The sequence below is a fragment of the Gadus morhua genome, chromosome 5 (genome assembly GCF_902167405.1).
Source record: "Gadus morhua chromosome 5, gadMor3.0, whole genome shotgun sequence".
Classification (NCBI taxonomy): Eukaryota; Metazoa; Chordata; class Actinopteri; order Gadiformes; family Gadidae; genus Gadus; species Gadus morhua.
In genome coordinates this window covers 13973707-13988255 of record NC_044052.1, presented here as the reverse complement: position 1 = coordinate 13988255, position 14549 = coordinate 13973707, and the positions used below count along the sequence as shown (strand labels likewise).

At 48.0% G+C, this 14549-nt stretch overlaps 2 protein-coding genes across 4 annotated transcripts; both read left to right on the top strand.

The window, feature by feature from the left end:
- Positions 1-528: 528 nt before the first annotated feature.
- On the top strand, positions 529-3799 carry colec11 (collectin sub-family member 11). Of its 3 annotated transcripts, none has more exons than XM_030357391.1 (7): positions 529-689; positions 972-1105; positions 1524-1595; positions 2321-2392; positions 2493-2546; positions 2899-2994; positions 3204-3799. In XM_030357391.1, the coding sequence occupies exons 2-7, from the start codon at positions 973-975 to the stop codon at positions 3611-3613; spliced, it is 837 nt and encodes a 278-aa protein (XP_030213251.1). In that variant the 5' UTR covers positions 529-689; position 972; the 3' UTR covers positions 3614-3799. The 3 variants fall into 3 exon arrangements, with proteins under 3 accessions (XP_030213251.1, XP_030213250.1, XP_030213252.1); XM_030357390.1 differs by having other exon boundaries at positions 537-689; positions 942-1105; positions 3204-3798; XM_030357392.1 differs by having other exon boundaries at positions 537-689; positions 942-1105; positions 3222-3784.
- A 300-nt stretch (positions 3800-4099) lies between these two features.
- Positions 4100-13775, top strand: dcdc2c (doublecortin domain containing 2C). Its single transcript, XM_030357129.1, has 10 exons — positions 4100-5492; positions 5686-5734; positions 5943-6019; positions 6133-6264; positions 6337-6484; positions 8029-8089; positions 11952-12052; positions 12308-12430; positions 12828-12837; positions 13696-13775. The coding sequence occupies exons 1-10, from the start codon at positions 5206-5208 to the stop codon at positions 13773-13775; spliced, it is 1068 nt and encodes a 355-aa protein (XP_030212989.1). The 5' UTR covers positions 4100-5205.
- Positions 13776-14549: the final 774 nt, after the last annotated feature.

Sequence of the window (14549 nt, the reverse complement as noted above, 5' to 3'; positions counted from 1 at the left end):
CGTTTCTCTAGCTTGGACTGGGGGGCTCCATGGAGGAGGACTCACTGCATAATGTGCCCCATGGAGGTGGACTCAATGCACACTGAGTCACCATGGAGGTGGACTCGCTGCACAATGTGCCCCCATGGAGGAGGAGTCACTGCACAATGTGCCCCATGGAGGTGGACTCACTGCACACACAGTCACCATGGAGGTGGACTAACCCAACATTGGCGCCATCTAGTGGCCTATCTGGATACAGCAGGCCACTGGACTACACATCATAAGGCAAAATAAAGAACAGATAAATATAACTAAATCGTACCAAATTAGCTATCAGAAATAGATTGATTCGAGAGTGAACATACCAAATGATAGGGGATATTTTGTCATGACTATTAATTCCTGACGCCGAGCACATTTGAGTCCCTTACGGGTGTCTTTCTAATACACAGTCTATCAGTCCCTCAACCCCTTACTCAGCAGGCCAATTACCCCAGCCGGCCCCGGCCTGGCTCTTTATCTAAGTGTTTATAACTGTGCTATCAAACCCATTTCTGGGGTGTGCGCTGGAGGGAGGAGAGTTGTGTTCAGACCAACAGGGTTTGGAGCCGCTGTGTTTGGAGTCTTTACGTCCTCTCCTTTTGGAACTTAACACACGTTTTTATGTCAGATTGAACACATCTACCTGTTTTTCTTTTCCTCTAAAGGTAGGTAAACTATAGAGGATTATTTTATTCATTGTTGGACTGTGATGCTTTGATGTACATGTTGTATTTCTTAAAACTCAAATTTGGCTTCAATGTCCTGAATCTTAGTAAAATATCAAACTAGGTTGAATTATGTTAAACATTTGAAATGGTCAAATAGCAATAGCAGGTAATGTGCAACATGTTTTACATTACAATATTGAGAATCTTTTGACATATTTCCCTGAATGTATATATTGTATATTAAAAAGGGTAATTTCCCTCGTTGTCCGCTGGTTGCAGAATGATGATGGGATCTGGGCTGCTGCTGTCCAGCCTCCTGATTTCCATGCTGGGTTCTTCACTCCTGCACGTCTCTGGACAACTCTCATCAGAGGAGCCCTGCAACGTTCAGATTCTCGTCCCTGGACTCAAAGGCATGTAGTCTGACCTGGTAGTCTCCTGAGGTCCACTATATGCCTTTTAATCACTTATTCTCGTCTATATATAATTTTTTTTTTGTATTCGAGGGAATTTGATATAAGAACAGGAAGTTTCGTTGTATGTGCTCAATTAAGTACAAAAACAGAACTTCTACATGTGAAGCAATGAACCCACATGGAAGCAGGGTGTATTTGTATGTAATCCCAGGTTCACAGGCGGTCATTATTGGACACTTTAACCCAAAAGGGCCAGGAGTAATTTTGAGTAGGAACACAGAAGGTCCTTTAAGGTTGTGGAGGACAGGCCGATATGGTAGCAGAACCAACCAGACGCAGACGTGAGGACTGAAATTAAGTTGAATGTTTTTATGTTGATTACTAAGATTGTTTGTCTTTATTTGTATTTGTAAAGGAGAACCTGGAGAGAAAGGAACCAAAGGAGCTGCAGGGAGAGCAGGCCGACTCGGACCCCCGGGAGAGAATGGTACGCCCTGCCTGATGCTGAACACAGTGTTGCGTGTGTTTCACACGTTTCACACCACGCTATATCACATATAGGAATATATTTAAAAGTAAATATATCTGTGTATATGTATATGTGTATATGCATGTTTTTGTATATATGTATCTGTGTATATGTGCGTACTGTACATATGTGTATATGTATGTTTGTGCCCTAACCTTGGGTTCAAATTCACTCTGCATTTCTCTTTTAGTGCAGCACTTTAAAGTAAAACATTATAGTTCCTCCAGATTGAATGGCATTTAGGAGTTTCTCCGGTGATGTAATATAGTAAATCCAGTATCTACGGCAGGATGCTGTTCACATCCCAGCCTCTAGAGAGTGCTGAGTGTTTACGTTTGGGGCTGGAGGTCAGAGGTCGAAACAGAGATGCACAGTATCAACGTCTGCTGAAGTGTTTACTCTGAGTTAGAGTCTGCTACCACACAAGAATGTTCTGTACTTATCTTATGGCCCTACACACGCACACACAGAGGACCACACGCGCATGCAGGAGTACATGCACACAGGACCAAAAGAGCACGCAGGACCATACACACATGCACGCGTAAGACCACACACAGTCATCTACACACGCACTGTCGTGATGTCGACTGGGACGGGACAATAAGAATAGTAACGTAAAGAATCAAGTGCCCATTACTCTTACATTTGCCTGATCTCATCAAACGTTCTTCCTTTGAAAGGCCAACAAGGACTTAAAGGGCCGAAAGGCATCATGGGACACTATGGAAAGATTGGGCCGAGTGGATACAAGGGTGAGTCTACTACTGCTGAGGCTAACTGCTACTGTACTGACTGCTCAGGACTGCTGCGTCCATGTTCCTGATCCAAACATAACTTCTCTTTTCTTTGAAGGCTTCAAGGGAGACATGGGCGAAGCGGGCCCCATTGGTGCCAGCGGAGATCCAGGTAAATTATTAATACAAAAACAACTTTCCTTAAAGGTGACATATTATACCACCAGGTGTGAGTGTGATAGCCATTACAAATCTGCCTCTTCTGACATCACAAGTGGGTGTGTCCCCCTAGATGTGTCCTGGGTAGATCAGTCTATCAGCGTACCCAGTGGACTGTAGTAAACTTTGCTGACCTATCCTTCATACATCTAGGTGGACTGGACACGCCTACTTGTGATGTCCGAAGAGGCAGATTTTCAAAACGACTTGTAACAGCTAATCACACTCACACCTGGTGGTATAATATGTCACCATTGATGCCTGCGTCTGCATGGACGAACGGCTGAGCATGATTCTCTCCCCAGGATTTCCGTGCGAGTGCTCTCCACTGAGGAAGACGATCGGAGAGATGGACATCCTGGTGGCCCAGCTGTCCTCCGAAATCAAGTTCATTAAAAATGGTATTTAGCATTCTGAACACCCTCTGCTGCGCTCCTACCGCGACCGATCACCCGCTACGTCCACCACATCGACAGATGCCGTCTATCTATATTTATTCAACACCTTTCCGCTTCATGAGTCACGGCGCTTCCACCCTCGCTTGCGATAATCACCGTCTCCCCGTGTCGCAGTGTGGAAACATAGAAAATACTCAGTGGTCATGTTTCAGCCCTGCCCTCCCCCGCAGCGGTCGCTGGCATCAAGGAGACGGACACTAAGGTCTACCTGCTGGTGAAGGAGGAGAGGAGCTTCGCCGAGGCGGAGGCCTTCTGCCAGGCCCGGGGGGGCCACCTGGCCATGCCCCGGGACCCGACCGCCAACGCCCTGCTGGCGGCCTACCTCAGCGAGGCCGGCCTGGCCCGGGCCTACATCGGCCTCCAGGACGCGGAGCGCGAGGGGGACTTCCGCTACGTGGACCGCTCCCCCATGACCACCTTCGGCCGCTGGAGGAAGGGGGAGCCCAACGACGCGTACGGGGACGAGGACTGCGTGGAGCTGACGGCGTCGGGGGAGTGGACCGACGTGGCCTGCCGCCCCGCCATGGGCTCCGTGTGCGAGTTCCACAAGGACAGGGTGTGAAGGGTGCTGCTGGGAGGGGAGACCAGGGGGTAGAGGGAGACCAGTGGGTAAAGGGAGACCAGTGGGTAAAGGGAGGCCAGTGGGTAAAGGGAGACCAGTGGGTACTGGAGGACCAGTGGGGATAGGGAGACTAGAGGGAGGGGAGACCAGTGGAGGGAGAGACTAGAGGGAGGGGAGACCAGTGGGGAGAGAGACTAGAGGGAGGGGAGACCAGTGGGGAGAGAGAGACTAGAGGGAGGGGAGACCAGTGGGGAGAGAGACCAGAGGGAGGGGAGACCAGTGGGGAGAGAGAGACTAGAGGGAGGGGCACCAGTGGGGAGAGACACCAGAGGGAGGGGAGACCAGTGGGGAGAGAGAGACTAGAGGGAGGGGAGACCAGTGGGGAGAGAGACTAGAGGGAGGGGAGACCAGGGGGGGGAGAGAGAGACTAGAGGGAGGGGAGACCAGTGGGGAGAGAGACCAGAGGGAGGGGAGACCAGTGGGGAGAGAGACCAGAGGGAGGGGAGACCAGTGGGGAGAGAGAGACTAGAGGGAGGGGAGACCAGTGGGGAGAGAGACCAGAGGGAGGGGAGACCAGTGGGGAGAGAGAGACTAGAGGGAGGGGAGAACAGCTGGTACAGGGACACCAAAGGGAGACCAGTGGATACTGGGAGACCAGGGGGGACTCCTCATAATCAACATGCAGATAAAGGCTGACAGCACCTAATGGGCCTAATGTGTTTTCTGAAGATAATAAAAATAGAATCCATTATCATGCAAACAAACAGTCTGTTTTAGTCGATCCGTACTCATCACATTCCATTGGTAAAAAAAAAGCTATTATATATCCCTAATGACAACTGTGAATTAAACATTTTAATGTGTTTCTTATTGATGTATAGATAACAATAAGTAAGTAATAAGAATGAACTCACCCCAGCTTTTACACACACACACACACACACACACACACACACACACACACACACACACACACACACACACACACACACACACACACACACACACACACACACTGGAGATTTTGTTTTCAATATGCATGATATAACGCTCTAATAAAGCACAGCATGAACCCCTTTTAGAAATTAATATTTAATACAAAGAATGAATTATGCATTTCATTGAACAGGAATTGTCTGTCAAAAACCAATTAGGTGCCATTGATGGTCATCTCTGGTTACGCTGCTGATCTTAGTGGTTCATGTGGGACAGCCTGTCTCTGCAGAATCTGTTAGACCACACTGTAGAAATAAATAGATACCTGCTTTCAGTGGCACCATTATTCAAATAAACAATGATTTCAAATGGAAATCAAAACTCAAGAATGAGCAAACATGAAATACACAGATCAAAAAACCTCTGATCCTGGTTACCTTGGAAACACGGAAACAAAACAGAATTTCAGATTCACAGATCCGTCCAACTTGACAACACCTGCGGAAAGCTGTTCATTTTGACAAACGACCCTTCTCAGATGAACCAAGTCGTTTCGTGTAACGCTGAGGGTCCTATAACAGGCGGACGGGCCAACTCTCCAGATTGGTTTCAGACACCTCAGTGGTGCTGGTCTCAGCCCTTAGCTCAGAACCACCATGCCGCCCCTCACAGGCAGGCTAGCCTCTCAGCCTCCCACCAAAACCATCATTGTGTACAGGAATGGGGATGCGTTCTTCCCAGGAAGAAAATTAGTGGTCAAACAACGCCAAGTGACCACCTTTGACACTCTTTTAACACTTCTGACGAGTGGACTTGAGGCTTCCTTCGGAGCGGTCAGAAACGTGTACACTCCGAGAGAAGGCCACAAGGTGTCTGAGCTGGAGGAGCTGAGGACCGGAGAGAGATATGTGGCAGCCGGGGCAGAGCGCTTCAAACGACTCAGGTAGGTGTTCATGGATTCATCGTCTTTATCTTACTGAATTCATTCATCCATTATGTGTCATTTATCTGACTGAATTCATTCATCATGTGTTTTTTTTCTTAATGAATTCATTCATTCATCATGTGTTTTTTATCGTATTGAATTCATTCATGTGTAATTTATCTTACTGAAATCTGTCACTTCATCTGGACAGCTATTTGCTAATAACTCCTAGGAAACCAGAGCCTAAGAAGAAAGAAGAGGTATGGCGAACTATTAAACATCACTAATACCTACAGTAGCAATCAGAAAGCATCACGTCTCTATCTAGTGTTTCCTCATGTTGGGCTGATATGAAAAACATCACGTCTGTATCTAGTGTGTCCTGATGTTGGGCTGATATGAAAACATCACGTCTGTATCTCGTGTGTCCTGATGTTGTTATGAGTTCTTTATCTCAACCATCATCAGATCAAGCCAGTAACTCACAGCCGAATCGTAGTTCCTGCCAGGTGTTTGAGGAGCAATAAAGATTCATGCACTATCAAGTACGTCTTCATTGTTACTTAGATAACCATTATATTTTCATGATTCTAAAAGGATCTGTAGCTTCTCCTGTATTGTTATGGAACATTGACATCATTGTGCTCGTGTGTTCCAGTGTTTTTACCAACGGGGACGTCTTCGTCCCCCCTGCCCGTATCCTGATCCCTAAGTTCACGCTGAGCAGCTGGGAGAAGGTGCTGGCCCTGGTGACGGAGAAGGTGGAGCTCAGGACAGGGGCAGTGCACAGGTAGGTCGTTGGAGGAAGGGGATTAGACCTCATGACCTCCCTACTAGGGTTACAAAGAGATGTTGTGTCCAGGCTGTTCTCTCTGGAGGGCCGCCCGCTGCGGGGGCCCGAGGACCTCAGGAGCCAACAGTACTACGTGGCCGTGGGAGCAGAGAGGTTCAGGGTCAAGGCCTACAGCCAGTGGGTGCCCTGTACCGCCCTTATCAGAGAGGACCAGGCGGCTCAGGGGTAATTATATATATATAGGACGTTTATCAGGATGTGCATGAATATCATCTGATCAGTAACAGGTCATTATGTCTGCAGGAGGAGCAGGAACCATCTGCTCTACAGGAGGAAGACCAGACCTTCCAAGGTTGCGGTGAGCCACCACACTTTTCTATTAGGATTATCCATCTCCTTCATGTTCTCCAACTGGATTATCCATCTCCTTCTCCATGTTATCCACGTGGATTATCCATCTCCTTCTCCGTGCTCTCTGATGACTTCAATGCTAACCATGTGCTTGCATTGTGTCCTTCCTCCCCCCTTCCATAATGTAGCGTGGTTCTGGTAGAACATGTTAGCATTACCTCAGCACTTCCAGAAGCATCTCTCTGCATGTGCTGCATTTCAATTAGCATCTTCCACGGGTGCGACGTGTGTTGCGCTGGTTTTTTTTGCAATTCGTTATAAAAGCAAGCCATCATCAATCACTGTCGACGCGAAGGCATTGAGTCGCCATTACTTTCCACTTTGATGGGTAATCCCCACAGAGACGAGCTGCACCGCTTGATCAAGTGCAGCGAGCCTCATAGACTGAGCCTGGGCACCGGGTGACTCTACAGTCAGAGGGAAGAAGGGGAAAATCCATTCAAACCACAACTGGGGACAACTTGTATTGTGATTAAGTACACAGTGAGATGCTCTGAATCCATAGGAGGATTGCAATGCTGCGTTGGGGCGCTGAGATGAACAACTAACACACAAGATGCCTACTCAGCAGTTAGTGATATATACCCACCCCCCATCCACCACCACTATCCACGCATAACACCCCCACCACCACCATTCACCCCCACCACCTCCACAATCCACCCCATCCCCAAACCCCCCAACCAGTACCCCAATCCAACTGAGACATATCTGACATTTGATTGATTGCCAGTAAAAGAATGTTCTGGTGTTCTGGTGAGGAGGAAGCCCCCCCAGTAGTTCCATCATTAGCAGAGACACGCCAACACGGGGAGAATACCATCTGGAATTTCTATCATTGCTTTTCATATCATTTTCCAATTTTGTTTCAACCCTGTGTAGTAAAATCAACAAACCAAAATTCACTGTGTTCATTTGCAGTGTCCCAGAGGCAATATAGGGTGAAGGATAAGGGGTTAGTTAGGGTATGTATTAATGTTAGTAAGGGTTAGGGTAAGGGTCAGGGGTTAGGGTTAGTTAGCGTTATTTAGGGTTACGGCTAGTTAGGGTCAGGGTCTTGGTTAATGTCAAGGGTTAGGGTGAGTCAGGGTAACATCACCATTATACCAAGCGGCTAGAACATGGTCGACCAACTGCCTTTGAGGCCCTCTGACTCAGGCTAGTCCCCATGGTGGCCGGTTTGTCTTTCAAAACGTTACAAGTTGCCCATATTCGGTTTTCCATAACTCCATTACGTGTTGCTGTGAAGTACATAAACAAAACGACAGCAATAACAAAGCCCACACATGACCTGCCATCATATCCCTCACCAGGAGAGGGAGACAGAGACAGAGCTATGGCTGTGATTAGATGCTCTCCACTCTACTACCTCCCCGTGATTCCTCAGGACTTTGTAAACATCATGTGACAAGTAAATAAGGACCTTTTAAAAGAGAGATACATGTGTGGACACCAGCTTGGCTCGTCTGCTGTTTAACCCACTGATGTTAACAAACACTCAGATTTATCTATGTCTCTCTGTCTCTCTGTCTCTCTCTCTCTCACACACTGGTCCTGCCCCAGTAGCACACTGGTCCTGCACGGGACGTCTGTTCAGACTCCACTGAGCTGACAGGGGACGGGGGGGTTCTTAGGTAGGGGTTCAGTGATGAGGTCAAGACTCTAAAGCAGACATGAAGGGAGAAAGAGAAAATAAGGTTGTGTATCAAAGAGTGAGAGAGAGAGAGAGAGAGGGGCGGGCAGGCAGGCAGGCAGACAGACAGACAGACAGACAGACAGACAGACAGACAGACAGACAGACAGACTCAATAAGGATTAATAGAAGGTGTGATCTGTTCCTTCCTGGCACCTAGTTATGACTCGCCTCCGGGCTGCTGTATAATGCAGTGCTCCTCCTCTGTGATCTCATCAGGGTGAGGGGGATGAGTGGTTGGGGTGTGGCGAGGATGCCCGGTGGAAAACTCTACCCAAACAACACAGCGTGCCATCATGTCTGCTCTTACAGGGCGGAGAGGAGGACCTAGACCTGGGTCTGTCTCTCTCTCTCGTTCTCGCTCTCTCTCTCTCTCTCTCTCTCTCTCTCTCTCTCTCTCTCTCTCTCTCTCTCTCTCTCTCTCTCCCTCTCTCTCTCTCTCTCTCTCTCTCTCTGTGTCTCTGTCGCTCTCACGCTCACTCTCTCTCCCTCTCACCCGTCTTGATAAAACTTTGTAGACTTTAGTAAAAGAAGGGTTTATATCTCGCCGTGAGGCTGACGTTGACATCTTTTGATAAGAGGCATTAAGGTCTTTGATGAGCGACATGGATTCAGATCTGAAGTCTTTGAGGTGAGATATTTACATCACCACAGGGCGAGGAGATCGGATTATCACCCACCCAGCGCTGCAGTGTCACTGCGCCTCGTCTCTGATCTGCTGGCCATCGAATGGGGGTGAACTCTGTTTCAACTCAGTCTATCTCTCTCTCTCTCTCTCTCTCTCTCTCTCTCTCTCTCTCTCTCTCTCTCTCTCTCTCTCTCTCTCTCTCTCTCTCTCTTGTTGATCTTTCTGACTCCCTATCCCCTGCGTTGAGGCAGCAGCAGCAGCAGCAGAGCTGTTCCCTGGGCTCCATGTTAGTGAGACTCACAAGACCATCGCCTGAAGTGTATTCTGGTGGAAGCCGAGATCACTGCCCTATCCCCCCCGAGCACGGCAGCTGGAGCAAGGAGCTCTGTAGCTGAACAGCAACATTAAGTCAGCTGCACTATCTCTCTCCCTCTGGCTCTCTCTCTCGCTCTCTGGCACTCTCTCTCTCTCTGGCGAATCTCTCTGTCTCTCCTTCTCTCTCTCTCTGGCTTTCTCTCTGTCTCTCTGTCTCTCTGTCTCTCCTTCTCTCTCTCTCTCTCTCTCTCTCTCTCTCTCTCTCTCTCTCTCTCTCTCTCTCTCTCTCTCTCTCTCTCTCCCTCTCCCTCTCCCTCTCTCCCTCTCTCCCTCCCTCTGTCTCACCCTCTGGGAGGGAGGCAGACCTCCCCTCTACCTACAGTGGGGGTGAACAGCCTGTGAGGAGAAAATTGCCTTTTGTGGAAGCATTAATTCCGATGTGTACCCTGCTGCCTGAACATCACTCTGAACTCATCTCCGCCGCTGCTGTTGCACCCCCCCACCCCCACCTCATACTCTCCCCAGCCCCCCCCCCCCAACACACCCACACCCTCCCACTATGCCTCCCAGTCCCCAGCCCATTTATTTTTATTTTTTCTTCTGCTCTCTATCAATAATCGGCTGCTGTTGCTGCCAGCAAATAAGTTATCCCCCAACATACTTCCCTCTCTCTCTCTCTCTCTCTCTCTCGCGCTCGCTCTCGCTCTCGCTCTCTTAAGCTTGTTTGGAATTTCATTGTTTGATCTGGCCTGATAAATAAGACAAATGCAGTTAGAAATTCATGGCTGCCCCATTTCATCAATAAATGATTCGTTTTGCCGCCTCCCCCGTGATTGATAGGTGGTGGCGAGGATGTATTGGAACCAGATGAATTCAATACACTGGATGTCATGGGGGAGCTACAAAGCGTATTAGCTCATGAAAAATTGAGGTCAATGGAAAATGTAAAAGAAATCATCCTAATCCAATAAAAAACAGGGCAGAGGAACAACTTATGGTAGAACATGCGTTATAACCCTGTAGTGTTTTTAACTTCTAATTGTACAACTCAAACCCAACGGAACCGGGAGAAATCAGAGGAACTACGGCCTAGTCTGGGATTCTTCTGTGTGTGTTTGCCTCTCCGTCTCTTTATGTAGTTTGCTGCAGCCGGCTTTAGAGAGGACCTTGAACACACAGCCAGGGGCCAAATGAAGCAGCCCACAGCCGCTGGCAGGCCGACGCAGCCAAACAACACGCAGGTGGCCACAGACCCACTTCTGCTCTCAGTGGGGGGTAAGCAAGGCAATTCTAAAGGAGCGCACTCTCTCTCTCTCTCTCTCTCTCTCTCTCTCTCTCTCTCTCTCTCTCTCTCTCTCTCTCTCTCTCTCTCGCTCTCGCTCTCCCCTTTACAGATATGTCACATTTTGAATCTTTCTGTTCATGCTCACTGACGTGAATTGGACTCGTTGCTTCTTATAAAACAGAATTCTGTGGTTTGATTCTGTATTTTATCTGTTTGAATGTATGCGTGTAATAAGAGTGCATGTAAGAGTGTGCAGTGTCTGTGTTCGCTAGTTATGGTTATTTCATTAAAACTGTTCTTCATATTATTGTACACTACAGGTGGATTCATGGTGGTTCTTTTAATTCTTTAACACCCTGAAGTGATATCTCCATTAAACACGCTACTTTTCCTTGAGAACACCTAAAACAGGACGCTTAGGCTATACTAACACTAGAGAGAGAACGCTAGCTTCAAGGCCCCTTCAGTCATAAAGACTTCAAACAGCCCATTAGTTGGATCTGCATCCAGCTAGGCTTGTTAACTATGCTGGGAAAAACAAAATGCTCCAATTTCCTCATGTTGCGGGAATCAAAAGAATCATCAGTTATTCATCACAATAACACAGAGGAACGATCACACGGCCGACAAACTATACTTGAAGATTTACGGCTTTTAGTAACGCAGCAATGATGCAGTTTGAAATTGATATACAGCATCAATACACAGCAATTGAGCCTTTTTGCATCACCCAGCTATTCAATTGTTATTTCATGGCTTTCTGCGCACAACGACAACAGCAACACAACAGTATGACGTGAAATACATTAAGGGCTGTGATATCACATCACACTTTCCACATCCTGGGATGGGGTTTCTCTGCTAGCGGTAGCGGGACAGCGTTAGCAGGCAGCCTGTGTGCTGGTCTTCCATATATTAACCTAAATCCGTGCTGACTTTCGAGCACCTCTGGCAAATTTATCTCCAGCCGGTCCCTCCTCTTAAATGAGCCCTTAAGGTAAGAAAGCGAGTAGGAGAAAACGCTGGATGTAGGCCTGTTGTAGTCTGGATGTAGGCCTGATGTAGTCTGGATGAAGGCTGGATGTAGGTTGAAGGCTGGATGAAGAGAGAGTGAGAGAGTGAGTGAGAGTGAGAGAGTGAGTGAGACAGAGAGAGTGAGTGAGACGGAGAGAGCGTGAGTGAGACGGAGAGAGCGTGAGTGAGACAGAGAGAGCGTGAGTGAGACAGAGAGAGCGTGAGTGAGACAGAGAGAGCGTGAGTGAGACAGAGAGAGCGTGAGTGAGCGAGCGGAGGAGTGTCAGGGTGACCACGCTGCCAGCCGATGAGGTAATGGTGATGAATGCTCCCCTCAGAGGGCAGCGCGTTCAGTGGGAGGAGCCAGAGGGAGGAGGAAGCAGGAGCGGTGGAGGTGCAGGAGGAGAGTGAGCTGGAGGTGGAGCTGCCCATCGATCAGGTACAACAGTGCGGCACTTCAGACGTTAAGCATCCCCCATAAGGACGGCAATATCAACATCCCATATAGTCCTATCTGCCGGATGAATATGACAACAATATGTGTGAACCAGTTCCCAAACGTGTTTGGGAACTGGCACATATTGGGCTACTTGTCTGCTATCTTTCACTTCATAAACAACATGAATAATACATTCCTCGAGAGAAGGAGCAGCATAAGCTGCTGTGGAGATGACCTCTCGCCTCGTTCTCCAAGGTGGAGGCCAGAGAGGTGGAGGAGGAGTCTGGACAAAGAGGAATTGAACCCAGCGGGATCCGCGAGGGCCTTCAGGGGCGTCGGCTCCCCGGGCGTTTGCCCATGGGTGTCAGCGGGAGAGACGTACGTGTCCTTATCGCCAATGCATTCCATAATCAGCTGGTTCTCGACACGGCCCCAATGTGCTCCTTCAGGAGGTGCTTGACTCTGACTCTTCTGTTCCTTCCGGCACTGGCCAGTCCAACAACCCTCCCAGTCCAGGGCCAGCAGGACTATGAAGCGATAGGAGGCGTGCAGATACTCCCAGTGACGGAGCAGTGATGAGCTCGCCGGGACTGCAGGTGTGATGTTATGGAATGCAGGAAAGCACTTGTGGCTAAGGATTAGCTTGGAAGCTAAGTCTTGCTAGGCTGTGCAGCACTCTTAGTCCGGTCAAGGCAGGAGACATTGTGACCTGTAATATCTGTCACTGTCATTTATGCTGTGTCTCTACTTAACTCTCTGTTCCTTACGGTGACAGATTGGTACAGGTTTGCATATACAGATGTTTCCGCCTAGCTGTGTGCTTCCCAGCATAACTCTCATCTAAACACACTTATTCCACTCTGATAGTCCTGGGGGACAGCTGTATGAAACCACATTGATGAACCACACAATACTTGAGTGCTACCACTATTCCAGGCCATTTCCTTCTGCCCTGAAAATGAGGAGATATTGGGTCTTATTTCAGCAATCAATAACCGTGGAACATTTCATTTTAATGAAAACCATCATTTCAGGCGGTAGCAAGTACACCGTGGGGAATGTTTTGGTGTACTGATGATTTTGCTGCAGTGTGCACTTTTGCAATAAAGATATTCTTATTGGGATAATTATTGACTTCAGGGGCCCAGTTATGGCCCCGGCTAAGGGCCTCATCAATAGTCTAATTCATAACTCATCACTTTCAGTCCTACATGAATATTGCTGATTCAGACTAGCTCTAGACTGAGGGCCAGAAGGACCATTAGATAATGGGCAGTAATGATCATCTCCTGAACAGCTTCTTAGCTCAGACCTGCTCACCATCTTGTGGTGGTGTTGGTGGTGGGGCGGGGCGGGGCTGTGGCTGAGGGGAATCATCACTAATCAACTCATCGTTTGGCAAACTTGATGCCGGATATGCTCAAATAAAAAAAATCCTGTTATCGCTGTTTCGCGTACATAGTAGCAGCAATGATACGCTATGCAAAGTGAAACTGCATTCACTCTGTTGTCAGCAGCATCCGATATGTTTTTTTTGTATTTCTTTATGTGAATTTGATTCATGGAAGCCGTTCCCGGAACATGTTTTTTTTTACGTGCAGCGGTGTCCTGTGTATGCCCATTACTCTACTCTTATATTGTAGCTGTGTTCCACAACGCCATCATCCAGAGAGCTGTAACCGTGATGATCTTCTCGGAGGACTCACACTCTGTACTACTCTGAGTTTGGGGGCCGGATGCCTTTGTACGCTCATGAAGAAAGGCTGTTCTTGAATACGCACACACACACACACACACACACACACACACACACACACACACACACACACACACACACACACACACACACACACACACACACACACACACACACACACTTGTATGTTTCTGTGTGTGTACATATGCTGTATATATATATTGATGGCCAAATTCAATTACATGATTGCTTCTTCAGCCAGACCTCCTCAGCTGCCCCCTCCGTTTATATGATTCATTGCATTGAATTTAAATAGTGAATAGTCCATAGTCCGAGGCAGTCCATTGCAGAGGTAGTGTGTGTGTGTGTGTGAGAGAGTGTGCTATTGACCTGAACGGTCCCGACCAAATAAAGAATAACGATGTTCAAGGCGTGTGCCAAGTCGAGATGGGAGCACAGCCTATCTGAGGCCCAATGAGCAGAAGGATGGAGTCACACTGGGCCCAAGGTCGTCTAATGACCTCAGAAGACTGACGTCTCTCAGCGTATGAAGGATGCCTTTTGAGCATGAGCTGTGGAATAAAAGTTTTTATGGTCGTGACATACTTTTCTTAACCTTGTTTTTCTCAAGGTGCTTTTCTCAAGTGATGTTCGACAAGTATACCTTTAGCTTTGACTGCCTAGTCTAAAACCGTCACCCATTCTAGGCCGGCATTTGAACCAATAAACAATCACTCTAGAGCTTCAATATTCTATTTTACTTGACTTGGAAAAGAGACTTGTTACAGAAGATGCACTCTG

Coding starts and splice junctions, on each gene's coding strand:
- dcdc2c (XM_030357129.1), top strand. CDS start 5,206: ATGCCGCCCCTCACAGGCAGGCTAGCCTCTCAGCCTCCCACCAAAACC. Junction 5,493..5,685: donor GAGCGCTTCAAACGACTCAG/GTAGGTGTTCAT, acceptor TCATCTGGACAG/CTATTTGCTAATAACTCCTA. Junction 6,020..6,132: donor AAAGATTCATGCACTATCAA/GTACGTCTTCAT, acceptor CGTGTGTTCCAG/TGTTTTTACCAACGGGGACG.
- colec11 (XM_030357391.1), top strand. CDS start 973: ATGATGATGGGATCTGGGCTGCTGCTGTCCAGCCTCCTGATTTCCATG. Junction 2,547..2,898: donor TGGTGCCAGCGGAGATCCAG/GTAAATTATTAA, acceptor TTCTCTCCCCAG/GATTTCCGTGCGAGTGCTCT. Junction 2,995..3,203: donor AATCAAGTTCATTAAAAATG/GTATTTAGCATT, acceptor GTCATGTTTCAG/CCCTGCCCTCCCCCGCAGCG.